The sequence below is a fragment of the Ammodytes marinus genome, assembly GCF_949987685.1.
Source record: "Ammodytes marinus genome assembly, chromosome: 10".
Classification (NCBI taxonomy): domain Eukaryota; kingdom Metazoa; phylum Chordata; class Actinopteri; order Uranoscopiformes; family Ammodytidae; genus Ammodytes; species Ammodytes marinus.
In genome coordinates, this window is record NC_137214.1 from 21,231,967 (window position 1) to 21,248,258 (window position 16,292).

Consider the following 16,292-nt stretch of genomic DNA (forward strand, 5'->3'; position numbering starts at 1 on the left):
GCATACATTATCACCAGTGTGAATTGAATCCCAAACTGCAGATGTTTCTAATTTTATCCACTTTGAAACATAACAGCAGGTTTCAGATTTTTTTTCTTCTTATTTCAAAGCATTTGTATGTATTCTGGCAAGATTTTAATCCATAAGAACTGCCAGTATTCAACATATAATTGTCAAAAGAACTAAACCCGTTCAAGTTTGGCACCATCTCCTGTTCAGAAGCCACACTGCAATTACATGTGGATGATGTTCAGAGGGAGGAGCCTGTGAACATGAAGAGGGCAGAAAACCTAACGCAGAACAAGAGTGGATGCACTGTTGAAAGATAAAAACAACAAAACAAAACAAACGTTGACGATTAAATGCTGCTTTGTATTCTTTGAAATGATCGGAGAGATTTTTGCGTCACTCATTTGCAATGACAAATAATCCTTACTTAAACAGCAGTCTCAGGAAGGAAAGTTTTACAAACATCTATTTGTTTTCATCGCTCCTGTTAAGTAACACGCCTGGAGAGCTGTTAAGTAACTCAAACAGCATTGACATCACACAACACAGTGAGTGAAACTGTGGGGATGTTTGTTTGCAAGTGGTTGTGTGACTGTGCTCATACCACTAGGGACATGATTTGAAATATACAAAATATTAAGCCTATGTGGATGCAAACTTATTTCCCAAGGAGGATGTTTGTGAATCCCAAGATAACTAATCTAGCTAACTGTTGAGTTATCTGACAACCAAGTGAGTAAGATAGTGTTTGTTAAGATCATCTTAACACCAAAAGAAAATCCAGAGAAAGCCCTGCTGTCTCATCTATAATTGACATCTGGGAAATCCAGCCGTGTAAGTTGTCCCTATTGAGTATCAGGATAGACATACGGTCCTTTCCACTCTAATTCTATTGCCTCTGTTTTTGTTTTCCTTGATCTGATAAGAGCCCAGTTGGGAACTTCCGGTCCCAAACAAAGACCCCATCTGCTAGTAATCTTCTCCACTGTAAGCACTCCCGCCTCCTTATAGCATGAATGAAGCCCGGCGCATATTAGGGTAAACAAATAGGCTATAGAGTAAAACAACACACCTATGGATTTGCAAAACCAACAAACTGAAGGAGAAGAAAAATATCTAAAAGTGGTTTTGGGCAAATGGTAGAAGGGACATTTTGTTTGAGAGTGTGCGTATGTGTTTTTGTGTACTAGATGGACAGCTGCTCGCAAACAGAGTGATGAGCCAATCAATCACCACAGCCTGCAGAGATGGGCTTTGGTGATTGGCACAATACAACGTTTTTTTACGGCGGTTGTAGGGGGGAGGGCAGTCGTGTGTGTGTGTGTGTTTGTTTGGGGGGTGGGGGGGTTGTTTGGTTGCAGAGGAAAGGACTTATTTACTTACATTGACCACTGCACCTCTATCAGTTCCTATATTGCTTTAGGCAATTAAACTAATAGAATAGCAAATTAATGTATATGAGGGCAACATTTCTGTTTGGTAAAACCACAGATTGTTCTTGTTAGTGTGCAGTTGTGAATAATATGCATTATATTTACATTGTGCATGTGCAAAAGGAAGCACTATCTTAGTTTTAAAAGTTAGGCTTGGGTATTATTACAACTTGAACCTTGAAAGAAAGAAAGAAAGTAAAAAACCACACTGCCCTGCAGCAGTGTTTGAAAGATGGACATCGGGGCTGGTCCTTTCACACTAAAGTAAACTCCACTTTCTCTCCATCCCTCCCACTCTGTCCGTCAAACAGCTGAGGCCCCAAGGAGCCTCCTCTTCTACACCAAGACTCTACAATGACTTCATTGACACCAGACCATCCCATTAATCTTCATTTGTTCCATCATATCCTGCCATTGGTATGGAAATGCCCAGCCATCTCCTGCGTGAACTGACAGCCAGAGTTGGTGGTGGCAAAGGGGAAGTAAAGGCGGGTAGGGTGCTTAAACCGTAGGGATAGCGGTGGGGGGTTGTTTGAGGTGGCTATCTGTCCATTTGGCAGCTTCCTTTCCCAATGTATGTCATAGGTTCCACATTCAAATGACTTGAACCTTGCTAAACACACACACAGACACAGTGGGGATATGGGCAACAGGAGGTAATCTGATTTCTCAGCTGCCCAGGAGACCACTTCCTGAGAGGGAGGCCAGCTTGTGGAAGGATGCCTGGGGTTTCCCATCTGTCCAACCAGGGGCTTGGCCCCCTACTTACTGTAGGGTTTCTTTCTTTCTCTACATGCATATGTTTCCCTCTCAGATATACACATGAAAACACAGTCTCAGGCTGCCACCCCGCTAATTGAATTTGAAATAACATGGCAACCAGTTGCAGAGGTGGAGGAAGTTGCGTTCATTCCCCAAACCACAGAGATGGATCAATTGTCCACAAGTGGGCTAGATATAGGATGTGTGGGAGAGTTTGGAGAAGGAGATGCCCAAAATTTGGATGTGGAGGATTTTTTCAGGGAGTACAGTTTCTCTAAGTGCGGATACATTTGCAGGAAGCAGATACCATTTTAACTAAAACAATTGCAGGTGCAGCAACTCTGATGTTTAGTCATAGGTGTATGCAAAGAGTGTGCAATGATTTGCATATGTATAGTTAGGGTTTTAAGTAACAATGAATCTGCTTTCTGCAGTAATCTGACGCCTCAACCATCACGGAAGCCAGATGCACAGTTTCAGAAAACTGCTTTAAATACAATGTGGACTTTTCCACAGGAATTATAATACATTAATCAAATTTATTTTGACATTAAAATGATCATCAATTGGTAAAAGAAGGCTCCTGAAAGCTTTCTAAAACAAATGAATTGATAAAATATCAATCAAACACTTTTAATTTCTTTAAGTTTGATCAAAAGAAAGTATTCCCCTTGAAGGCCAACTTTGTTTTTTCTCTAGCTTGTGTTTCCCAAATCCCTATCATAGAGTGGAGGGAGAAAAAAAATAGACATGTTTTTGTATTGGACAACCTGCTACTCATAACTAATTGCCCTATAGTGTGGTTAATACAGTTGTTTGAATATAATTTAATTAAAATTATTTCATAATCGATAGCCATGATGGAAAAATATCCCCTAAGTGAAGTATAACATTGTTTTAAAAATTACTTTGAATGCATGTGCTGTTTGGGTATGGGTTATTATTTCTTTATTTTAATGAGGGATATGCTATTTAAGAATAAAGCTATTTGTTACAGAACCAGAGATACAAAGTATATTTAAAGTAAGTTGAAGAGTGAAGTGAACCCAAAGACAAAGACAGAGACAGGCTTGAGCAGTAGCTTAAAGAGCGCCGCAACATTCTCCTTTCCTGTGGCCTTTTCTGACAAGCCACAGACTCCGTCTTTGATCAGCACTCAGGAAATTTCATTAGAACAGAGATGGGATAAGAGACCAAAGAAAGCTTTTGTGGATGGTAAGAGGAAGAGAACTAGATAAAACGGGTAAAAAAAATTGAAAATAGGGGGAAGCGTAGAGGTAGAGTAATACAAAGACAGATAGTAGCATCTTCATCCATCCATGAGCATCTTTCTCAAATTGTTATGGAGGGAAAGAAGAAAGAAAAAATAGCTACATGTTTTACTAACAACTGTGCATTTAAAATGTACTGAATTAGATGTGACATGTTAATTAAATTAATCTGACAACAAATATTTTTCACCTACTAATACTGGATAGAGTGATGCATATATATTCAGTTGGTAAGCTTAAAACATTGATTAAATAATCCTTTATTTGGCGTGGCAAGACCAGGTTGTGCACTAGTGAAAACTGGTAATTTTGCGACGGATACCTAAATGTTTTGGACTGACTTTCCATCCATTAGATTTGCCGGTATTTGGTCATAAATGAAGTATTGAGCTAGTCACATTTTGACCGAATAATGGCACAGAGAAAATCAATGATTTGATATGATAATGATATCAAATTGATATCAATAAATGTATTCCAGTCTCATTTCTATTTCATTTTAATCAATAATAATGGACTTATTTGCATTCAGCCATATTTGACTTTTGCTTGTATTCTACATAAAAACCTAACAGATTTATTGAACTCAATTTGATATGTCCTTAAATGTAAACACACATACCCATATACCAATAGATTTGGTATTATGGGTTATTTATTTCCTTGTCTTTTTTTCAGTCATGGCGTACCACAACTCTGCACTCTCTTCCAAGATCTCAAACTTGGAAGAGGGCGGAACGTTTTTTGGAACCATTTCGCCATAAAGACTGCACATGAAACCAAACAAAATGTCAAATGATTGAGAGCATCTTTATTCAACTACCCCCAAAAACAACATGGTGACAGGATCCAAGGAGAGAGAAAGTTTGGGAAGAAGACAGACAACCTTTTAACCTTATCAATCATGTACAACAGAGGAAGGGAGGCAAAGGAGGAGACAAGAGAGACAAACACACAACATCCCCTCAAGCCTTATCCATCAGGGACCAAAGAGGAGGAAGGAGAGAGATAAAAGGCGTCTGTTTACCTTATCGATCATGTCGGGCCGATTGGTGGCGGCCAGCACAGTGACGTCTCTGAGCTGCTCGATGCCGTCCATCTCTGTCAGGAGCTGAGCCAGGACCCGGTCACCTACACCGCCAGAGCCCGAGGAGCTGAAGGGGGGGATACGAAATGGAGATAGGTAGATGAGTGGACAGGGTTCGAAAAAGAGAAGAAAAAACAAATGAGATGGAAGGAAATGGAAGGATGGACGACAGGTAGGGAAAGCTACGTATGCAAATAAGTCAAAGACGGGAATAACAGGAAATGATTGATGGTGTAAAGTGGTGAATTAAAGATAGTGGATGGATGGAAGGACGGACGGACGATAGGGTTGGGCGGTATGACAGTATATACTGTGGAAAGAGAAATGTAACTAGCAGTAGTGATTTGGCAATACTGTATATACTGCAGAGAAAAAATAAAAACAACCTTTTAACGAAGACAAACGCAAAGCAGTAGCCTACTTTGAAAGACACAAGATGAGTGGCACGTCAACAATAAAAAAGCTAAAGCTCACTAAAGTTTAAACTGAAGATGAATCTGTTATGGATGAATGAGTGCATGGATGATATAAAATGTGTAACAGAATGCAACTTCAGAAGTCCAACACAACACATGCCTCAGACCTTTCTCATTCATCACTAACGTTTGCTGTATTACACAATGATGGAAACTGTCCAGTTCTTGAATACTTGTAGGGAACTTTTGAATAGATTCACTGACACTGTGATAGCAGGTTATTTCATTAGCACAATTCTTCAAAAAAAGAAAGAAAGAAAGAAAAACCTTTTGGATGCGATATTGAGTTGTCCTGCCAATGACGTCCTACTGAAGTGTAACTCAAAACAAGGCCCCAGAAAACACGTCATCCCTCTCAAATAAAGCAGCCTTCCTTCAGACAAAGTTAACAAATATATCACCTTGTTTGGACTTGTAAATGGAGTGCGTCTGCTCTGACAATTTGGCAAAGTTTGGAAATGCTGGAGTTTATCCCACTGAGTATTCCAACACTCAAAGATCAGTACGGTGTGTGCAATCTATCACTCTCAAGCCATTGTTTTTTAAAGATTTGCATTAAATCCATCCCGAAGTTTGACAACTGCCACATAATTGAGCGCAACCCTTACTCCAACGATGCTGTGGCGTTTGTTCACAGTGATTTCGCTTAACTTAACAAGCTGACAGGCAACTTAGATTCGAAATCTAAGGCAGAGAATTTTACGAATGCCCACTGCTGGAGTACAAGGCATTGTCTGGTGGTTTATACTCTGTACATTTTATATTCGGGCCAATCATTACAGATCAGATACTGATGAAGTGAAAAGCCTAATAGTCTTTTCATGTATTTTAGTTATGGCAATGCCTCCCTATACAGTAATTGTCCTTCTTATTCCTGGGATTCAAAGTTGCATTCCCATGAAACCGGGGCATGCATCCCTTTCACTTTATATGATAGAGAGAAACTTAAAGTATTGAGATGCCCCTCTTTCCTCAGACAGATATGAGTAAAATAATAGAATGCTCCCTTTTGGCAGTTTGGAGAGACGGAGATAAAATGGGGCAGGGAGGGGAATGACATGACACTACATGGATTCGGACCCGGGTCTGCTGCGATGAGGACTGAGTCACTATGGGGATGACCAGTACACCACGAGCGCCCCCCTGATCCCCCTTATAATTAAAGGAATTACCAAAGAAATGAGTGAGCTGTTTCATATTTCCACATTTAAAAAAAAGTCTAATTAATTTCATAATGTCTAGGCACTGTGGCAAATGTTACTCAAAAAGGGGGTCAATTGTGCATTTGATGGGGAAGTTGATTCACATACATTTGATGCTCTTGTAAGTTTTTGAGGCAGCAGAACGATGCACATGGGCATGACTTCTCATAATCTACAGGGTGTTTTCATTGTAACGAAGGAAGTTTTCTGTTCCATATTTAAAAAGTTTTTGGACAACGATGGAGCTCAATAGCTCAGACAAATATAAATATATCAGGCGACATTAGCAACACCCGGAATACTTTTAGTAGGATTTGTTGATAGTGATAAAAAAAATCAAGACGGGAATATTAACAGTTTATCCTTTGAGAAACGCATCAATGTGTTAGTCACTGTAGTACGAGGTGGTTATTTTCCATAACGCGGTGCAGACAGCCAGCCCTCTCAGCTCAAACACACACACACACACACACACACACACACACACACACACACACACACACACACACACACACACACACACACACACACACACACACACACACACACACACACACACACACACACACACACACACACACACACACACACACACACACACACACACACACACACAAACACGCACGCACACACACACACACACACACACACAAACAGTCTCTGTTGACAGGGCCAGCGGAAGTGCCAGACGTCATTAGAAGAGACAAGGCTGCATAGGAACACAAAGGAGCTCTGTCACTGAGATACGGAGGGAGTGACGGAGAGAGAGAGAAGGAGAGGGAGAGAAAGTTCGGGTGAAGGGAGATAGTGGGGAGCAAAAGAAGGAGGGAAGAGGATTAGGGGAAAGGAGGACCGAGCGTAGAATTGGGGGGAACGAGTGGTTTGAAAGAGAGAATATGAGTTAAAAAATGGGTGAGGGAAACAATAAAAGTAATGAGAGAAAGTAGGATGAGAAAGGGTGAGTAACAGAAGAGGAGATGAAGGAGAGAGGAAGTCAGTAACATACAGGGAAGATGGGATACGGGTGAAAGAAAAGGACAAGAGGAACAGGGAGATAAAGAAATTGAGAAATGGAGAGAGAGAGAGAATACCACGGACATTGATTGGAACACTTTACTCTTCTTCGTTCATTGCTCTTTTCAAATCAAGCCATCCTTTTTTCCCTTCATCTTCCACTGTATTCGGTTCTCCGTCAGGAATGTATAGTTTATTTTCAATTCAGACAATCCTAAACATTTGTCAGTCTCCTTACTCTATCTAAAAGCAATTGTCTGTTTCTGTCTCCCATAGTTAGCCTCTCTTCCTGTCTTCTTCATTTCATTCCACCAGTTTGGACTCGTGGGAGGTAGGCTGACAGATTTACAGGTGCTTCTCATCTCCTGCCTCGAGAGGGGGAAAAAAGACCACACCTACACTGTCACAGGCCGTCTGGTTGTGTCAACAGTTTTGAATTCTTGCTGGCGTTCGTGAGCCACTTTATTGATTAAACATGGCAAGAACGGAAGACCAATAAATAACCTTAAGAGATCAGTGATAAGTGCATTTTCAAAATGGCGAGTGGCCTGGAGGCGCGGTTCCAGCCCCACGTCCGTCACAGCCAGCTGACAAGCTCTCGCGCCGCATTACAGCTGAAAGCAGCTGAGTGGAGAATCAGAGTACATTCACTAAATTGGACATCAAGATAAGGAAGGGGGGGGCAGTCCTAAAAGCAGAGAGAACTTTTCAGTCTCAATGGCGGAAAGTTGATTGATGAAGACAAGTTGCAATCGAGTCCTATCCTGTACTCTGGGCATAAATCAAGAAGGCACTAAACATCAAAGTACAAAACTGCGTTCCAAGTTCCTCCGGAAAATGCATACTCTTAAGTGCTGTCTACCGAGAGTCCCGGCTTATCTAGTTTGATAGTCTGGAAGAGTTATGAGAAGGAGATATGAAGGCAGAAAAATAATGTCTAAATGGAAGATGGTGGAAAACAGGACTAGTGGTGTTGTCCAATTTGTCTTTATTCTTAAAAAACATGAATTAATTTCAAGAGAAATCGTGATTTTTAATTCTCAATTTGATTTAAATCTGAAAACATGGTTTCATTTGCCATTATAAGTCAGTGAGGTGGACTCATAAAGAAACATAGGTGAATTTGAAATTTGAAGCTATCACTATCGTTATAAAGACTACTCTTATACAAGATGTAATGATGGCACCACCACAACAGAAACAAAGACGTCAAAATATTTTAAACCACATATAAATTGTATGGATAGTCATGTTGGCCTTTCTTTGCTCCTTCCTGCAACACTTTTTGTTTCATCGACTGGTTTACCAGGATGCATGCTGCATATTTGGCCTTCCCCATCTGCAGTGAACGGGCACAATGAAGTGTTTGTGTGCCTCCGGTCTGTGTCCTCTGTCCCCCCCCCCCCCCACTCTTTCCTTTAAGCCACAGATGTTCCCAGTGCCATCCCACTAAAGCGCCTCCGGACAAGACTGTGTTCTGTGTTCGCCGGTAGAGACAAGCCGCAAAAAGTCTAAGTGGACACCATGGGAACCGAGTCGCTGGCTTTGATAGAGCGGCCATGCAATCTTTTTGGGATGTTTGCTCCATCCATTCATTCAATAAGTGAATCTTTGTGAGACAATCTGGGACACAGGCGAGGGATGGTAAATTAAAGCAGACCACAGCGATGACTGTGCATTTGTCATCGCCGGACAATGAGTGACCACAAGGCCAAAAATAGTAAACAGTGGACAGTAGCAGTGGCCAACAGTGAACAATGAACCAAGGAACTGTCAGAGAGGAATTGAAAATGTGTGGGCAGGAACTGTGTTTTTTGGCTGTTCATTTTGCTGTTTCGATACATTTCTCATTCTAATTCGTTTTCTATGGTCTTTAGGAAAAGTAATGTACCGCACCTTCCTCTTTCACTGGCGAGAGCGTCAATCTCATCAAAGAAGACGATGGAGGGAGCAACGGCCCTTGCCTTCCGAAACACCTGCAAGCAGCGTTGGCAACAATGGGAGAGAGGAAAACAGGAGGGATGAAGCACTGTCAGCACAAACATACACAGGAAGTACAGCACCCATCAATGTAAAAAAAGTCCGTCTAAGGTCATCCGTTTATTACATCAGCTACTAAGAATATTTACGGAAGCGCCACAATTTGGTTTGGATGGGTTAACAATAAGAACATTTTAGCTTACATAACTTTATCTCAACATAACAACAGTATTGACAAACCACTGTACACCTTTCATTGTAATAATCAGGGAACAGGGGTTACATGTACGTACCTCTCTCACAGCTCTTTCAGACTCTCCAACATACTTGCTTAGTAATTCTGGACCCTAAAAAAAAAGTAAAAAAGAATAAACTGTTTTTTAACTGGTAAGATTTGGTCAATAATTTGATATGCTAAAAACCTGAAAAGTTTAGGTACTTCATTCTAATAATGAATAATAAAGCTTGGGTGCTAGAGTTTTGGTCCATTGCAAAATCAACTGCTGATGTAAAGAAAAAAGTACGGTAAACTAACATATCCCTAGAGGCAATGTCTGAGGTTGAGTATTAAAGGATCTGATTTCATGCAGTGCTGAATGATGGCCCTCATCTTCAGGATGCTTATGACTCATCGTGGTTATGCAATCTGCAATTTGGCCCTCAGCTTACAATAAAATGATGTTTGTTTTTTCTTTTCACCACCCAAAAACTGAGCTTTTCAACTTTGGTTGCCAAAGCGAATTATGTTAATATACAATTTTTTTTTATTTATATTATTATTATTGTTATTACTAGATTATATTATGATTAAAGTGTTTTAAGTGAAGTTTTATTTTTGGTATTTTGGTATTTTATTGCTTAGCGGCTATAGGTCGCCGCATCCATATTTGCTTTCTTCCTATGTTGTAATTATTGCAAAGCACTTTGAATGACATCACATTTGTTTCAACGTTGCTATATAAATACTTTTTGATGGAGGGATTGACTGATCGATACTCCTCCATCGGACACTACTTGCACAACTACCGTCACAAAGTTTACTCTCCTTATTCACTATTTCTGCTCACTGAACTTCCAACACCCTCACGCACCCTTCACCGTCTCCCTCGCTCACAGGGCAGATAAACATCCACTCAGCCCTCACAAGAACTTCCTCCCGTGCAATCCACCCTTTCAACACCTCTGGGCTGACGGAGGAGACAACACTTAACTCCCAGCCCTTTTGTCTCCTGCAGTAAGTGTGGAGACTGACTCATTAATCCCAGGTTCCCCACTCGGTGGCAGAGACCAATGGCTGGACATACTGACTTTTGAAAAACCATTGACAGTGCAGAGATACGAGCTCCTTGCATGCGTGTCTGCGGATGTGAGTGTGTTTGAGTGGCCGCCGTGGGAGGAAACTGAAATTGACAAGATGATAATAGGGCTTTTTCACACAGAGGAAACAGGCTGAGCCCTAAAGTATCCACATTTAAATCTGGATAACGTATCTATGTCAAAGCAACCGCTGCACTGGAAAAACCTGATACTGTTATTGCAGACGCTGGAGAGCAGCTTTCAGCAGGAGGGACAGGATGTTTTTTACCCTTTTTCAAAAAAACAGATACTCTTCCTGGTGACTTGAAAACTGCTGCATTTGATTATAGTACAACTCCTGTTGTATCACCTTTGTACCACGCACAATCCATGATTAAAAAACAATGATTATTTCTAAAAGACTAGAGCGAAAGTGAAACGTTATTAATTTAGCTTTTGTATATTTGTGAAATTTGTAATCATGTCTACCTTTGACTCACCTTAGCATGCAGAATGTTAATATTTTTTTTCAAAAATACATCCTCCTCCGTTTTTTTCGTACATCTTATGCTTTTATCTTTTTTAGTTATGAAGCAGCATTGAACTGAAATGACTTGAAGGGAATCCTTAATTCATTTGATGGAAAAAAAATTGTGGGCTTTTAATGTGTTTTCTAGAGCAGTGGCCATAGACCTATAAGTTCAGTCTGAAGTTGTTCTCTGTCTGCATTTCACGAAAGAGCTTGGAGACTTTTTCCCCTGTGCATATCACAACATCATTCTGTGAAGTATAACAATACAAACAAGCTTTAAAATCACTGCTGGATTTGGAGACGGCTAAATGACCCTGGTTGAGAGGTTCTGTCGAAGCTCTCTGTATCGCACAGCAACCGCTTTGGAAGCATTCAATTAAAAAAAAATCAACGCCCTGATCAATCAATCTCTGTCGAACAGGCTTGAATGGGGAGAGGTGAGCGTGACGGAGGGGGTGGTAGTGAGGATGGGGTGATGAATGAGAGGGGACAAACACTGGGGTCAAAGGTCAGACAGCGACGCTTTCTACACAGGAAGTCCGGCAGTCAGACGGCCTCCTGGTCATTCAACAACTAACGTCTTCACCACTTCTTTGACACATTCATTATACTGTGTGAGATTCATGTGGATGATTTGATTTGCTATACAAATACAACATTATGAATGGTACATTGTATCTTCGACTGCTCTTCATATGCAACAGTTAGAAGTGTGTTTTATACAAAATCACTCTCATTTCAGCAACTTTCCTGGGAAAATGGAAAAAGCAATTTCCACAGATGTTGAATTCACGGTATATTTATCTACAATTGTAGAGAGTTGAGATCAAGAATGATCAAGAGATGGCATAACTTGTTCACAACACATTGGCTATAACCTGCATCCTGACCCAGTTGAAGTAACGTCATGTTTTTGGAGTCAGTTTTTGGATTAGCTCTATTCCCAATTATTTAAAAAAAATGTACTGTGTAATATGCAGTGTGTCGGCATATCGCTCAACCTAGAATATGATATGAAGAGAGACATCTGTAAGACATTATTTCTTCATATTTATGAGGACAAATTGGGAACAAACAACATTTACATCATCTTACAGTACATTGCAAACCAGTGAATGATGACTAGTTGAAGAAAAAACTCACTTTAATAGCCAGGAAGTTGAGCCCACTTTCATTAGCGAGGGCCTTGGCTATCATGGTCTTGGAGCAGCCTGGGGGCCCATAGAGCAGGACTCCTTTAGGTGGCTGGATCCCCATGCGGGTGAAGGCCTCGGGGTGTGTCAGTGGCCACTCCACGGCCTGCTTCAGCTTCAGCTTCACCTCCTCCATTCCGCCAACATCCGACCAGCAGACCTGGAAGGAGGAGATGAGGTAAAATCATCAAGATTACTTCAAAGGACGATGCAAGTAGGATACAATACGTTACATACTTCATAAAGATCCTTTGATTTAGATTATTTTCTCAAAATACACTTTGCACGTGAAAAAGAAGTAGGATAGATAGAAGAAAAAGGCAAACATGTGTAGAAGTAGGAGAAGAAGAGTGCAAACCTGTCTGGATTCCAATAAAAACACTAAATAAAACTGCATCAGATCCAGCGGTATTAATCAATCACACAATAACATGTAGGACATCGCCAACAATAAATGCAACAGACCAAACAAACTCTGATTGCACGCTGATGTCACTGGCGTTCACGTGTAACCCACACGGATGACCTTTTTAACTTTCTGACCGGCAAAGTAAATTGCAGAGAAGTTCTTCCAGGCTGATAACGGGGGGGAGGGGGGGGGGGGGATGGAGTGAAAAACCGCAGAGGGAGTCAGCCAACTGCTGTCTTTCTGACAGATGGAAGGAGGGAGGAAGGGAGGAAGAGAGTCCGGCAGTGAACAACCGGGGGAGATATAGCAGATAAGAAGAGAAGGCCTCATCCAAAGTCCTCTCAGAACTCTCTCTTAATGCTTTCTGTCTCTTCCTTCATTACCCATCCATTACTCCCTCCCTTCTTCACTTCCCTCACCTAAATCGCCTCCATAACTCTTTTCCTCCACCTCTACATGTCCCCAATAGTTCTCTCTATGCATTGTCGACTTTTGTCATCCATCTTCAAAACCCTCACTTTCTCACTGTCTTTCTGTTTCCTTACCTCACTTGGCTCTCGGTCCAAGTTCATTGACAAGCAAAGAAGAAATCAGGTTTTGGAGGAAGTCATACTACGTGTTTGCATGTGTTAGTGGTAGTAGCCTGGTTACAGTCAGATCCGCATATGCATGCAGTACGTCAGTAATCAGATTTATTCCCTATCCCTGACCTTATTTTGAACAATTCCTTATTTTTTTCAAAGTGGCACTCGGCTGATTTTACACATTTAGGTCAGTTTACTCATTATAGATATTAGGACTACTAAGCATGTCAAAACAGCTGTGCAAGATCTTCTTTCGTCCAAGAGGGAGCCTTCTAAGGTCTGAGACTGATGTCATGATTATCTCAGGTTTGGCTTGAGAAAGACCACGGATGTGGATTTCCACTTTGAACACAAGGATGTGCAGTGTAATGTGTAACAATCTTTCCTGCCATCCCTCATCTCCTAACACCGATATGATTTGCTGATTGATCACTCGGTTGGTCGACAGAAAAAATGAATAACAATCATTTTCAGCATTGATTAATTGTAGAAGAAGCAAAACTATTTTTTTTTTCAGAGATTGAACATCATCCAGTGTTACGACTGTGAAAAGATTTTTGAAGACATGATTTGGGGCTTTAGTAAGAGTGATGGCCATTTTCATCAATCAAAATAATCCTTAGTTGCAGCCCTCATCAGATAACTGCAGACCAGATCCAGTCACCGGGTTTCTTACAGTAAATGCCCATAAGTGCAGTTTCAGTTTCTGTTTCTTATCTCTGCTGCACTCCCTTTTTCTTTCTTCTCTCACTTGACCCTCACTATCACGCCATCTCTCACCCTAAATACTGCTTTTTACCACTCTCCCTTCTACTCTTTTTCACTTCCTCCCCTCTCTATCCCTGTCATGCCAACCCCCCCCCCCCCCCTGCACTCCATCCAGAGGTAACACATCCCAGGCCACCGGCGCCGTCTCCGGGGAACCAAGCGCCTAATGGAAACCTGGCGCCTGGCCACATACTGTAAATACCGAGCAATTTATGGACAGCGCCGAGCAAAGAGAGAGGAAGGGACGGATGGAGGGGAAGGGAGGGGAGGGAGAGAGTGGGAGATGTTGCAGAGATGGGGAGATAGGCCGGAAGCAGGCGAGCGAACCAGAACACTCGTTCAAAGCCCCAGGGGAGAGAGGAATTAAATGAAAATATGAACCTGCAGTAGAAAGCATTTAATAGCTAGTGAAATGTGAAAGGTTAAACTGTATGTACCTAAAGGAGCTGAAAACTGACTCAATTAGTGTCTGCTGTGCAATGGAGTTAAGCTAACAATGCCTCTGCTGGCGAAAAATCCGGAATACACAATTTAGTGGACTTTGAGCTGAGATTGTTTTGTGAATGGCTAAGTGCAATTTACTTTCATTTCCATTCATTTAACTACAGAATGAATACCAATGCCGATCAGCCACATTGAAGGACACTGGGTACTAAAGTATGAAATTGCATTCAAGTTGTTTTATGTTGAACTCCATAGCGTACGTTGTATTAAGCCAAGAAGACAAATCTTAAGCAAATATGGTCATTCCGATGGGGATGAACAGTATGTGCATACCCAGGGGGCAAAGTGATTTTACAAGCATGGAATGTTTTGAAAGGTTGGTCACCAGAAATGATATCTAGGACCTTCAAGTATCACAACCTGGGTGGACAACCTGGTAAACTACTGGAAAGCTACAGCGGCGGATATAGAAAATAAAAACCACGGTTAATGGCGGGGGTACAATTGAATTTTTTTTACTCAAAGATATCTTCATGAAACCTTGCCATTTGCATCACTTTAGAAAACCAACATCTAGATGTTGGCTCTAAACACTACACCACGAGCGCCCCCATGATTTGTCTTTTTGAGTTAAGTAATGGTTGGACAGTGACGGAGACAACTTCCTATAATTTAAAGCCAACAGTAAACCCTACTCATCAGGTATGGAACATGAATCAAAGCAAATGCTTAGAATGACCTGAAATGTGAAACTACAATCTGATTTAGTGGCTTTGGGATCTTCAAAAGGCCTCTAGCCTCTGAGTTTACTGACAGCTTCCTCAGCCCTGTCAATCATGTGAACACAAATCATTCACTCATTGCTTTCCACCAAGGAAGCAGATGTGCAACATAACACTGTCACGACTCACGTTTCCCCTTTTTGTGCCTCTGCAGTCTAATGTAGTCATTGTGAGAAATAACAAAATGAAGGAACATTAATTGCAAGGTGCTTTTTGTCACGAATGAAGCGTCAGTGGAATTAGAAGGCAATGTTTTGACTCACACCTCGCCGTGCAGCGTTTTCCCCCTTCTTCCCTCCCTTCCTTTTTGTGCGGGACCCAGTTATTATCTTTTACTGTTGTTTTCTGAACTTTACAAGGGGCCTCTAAGGCTCTGGCCCTTTGATGGAGTTGAGAGGAGGGTGTGGGGGACTTCTCAGACAAAAAAACGTGAAGGAGACGAGGAGTGCGTTTAAAAGGAGGAATAAATGGGCTGGTTATTTAGCAGCCAAATGAAAATATTAAAGCTAGACTTCACAGTGGAAGATGATTATTTAAAAAAAAAAAAAACTAAACAATGCAGGGGTAAAGAAGAAATATGTCAAAAAGAGAAATAATGTTCTGTCGCAAAACAAACAAAGGCTTAAGAATGAACTTTCAATGTATTTATATTCAAATATAACAATATAAATCGAGAGGCATAATCTGTAAGACTCAAATCTCTAGATGTGTATTCATCCGGCACCACTGGAAGTTTCTTATATAAAATGGATTAGAAACAAATGTTTGCACTCATGTGGATATAATCAAGTCTGGGGCTCTGCGGCTGGCCTTTCAGCTGAGCTGCGCTAGGGGGATTAAAAAAAAAGAAGAAAAAAAGAAAATTCCAAACCCAATCTCGCTCCTCTCTCTGTTGTTTCCAGGAACCGGCCGCAAGGACTGAACGTCTCAGGGTGAGCTCAGTGCAGAGTGTTGCAGAGAGGAGAGGGGAGGTGGGGGGATAGGAAGGACGTTTATTCTTCTCCCTCTCCTCTTTCTTTCTCTCCCTCTCTTTTTCTTTTTTTTTTAGGT

The 16,292-nt window shown here is 41.2% G+C and overlaps 1 protein-coding gene across 1 annotated transcript in view; it reads right to left on the bottom strand.

Annotated features, from left to right (window-relative positions):
* Positions 1–16,292, bottom strand: part of afg2a (AFG2 AAA ATPase homolog A) — a 107,954-nt gene that overhangs the window by 71,505 nt on the left and 20,157 nt on the right. Inside the window, exons 12-15 of the mRNA XM_080035026.1 lie at positions 12,206–12,415; positions 9,528–9,581; positions 9,151–9,230; positions 4,503–4,629 (exon numbers count right to left, since the gene is read on the bottom strand). Coding sequence (XP_079891152.1) covers positions 4,503–4,629; positions 9,151–9,230; positions 9,528–9,581; positions 12,206–12,415 — 471 coding nt within the window. The remainder of the gene's footprint in view (positions 1–4,502; positions 4,630–9,150; positions 9,231–9,527; positions 9,582–12,205; positions 12,416–16,292) is intronic.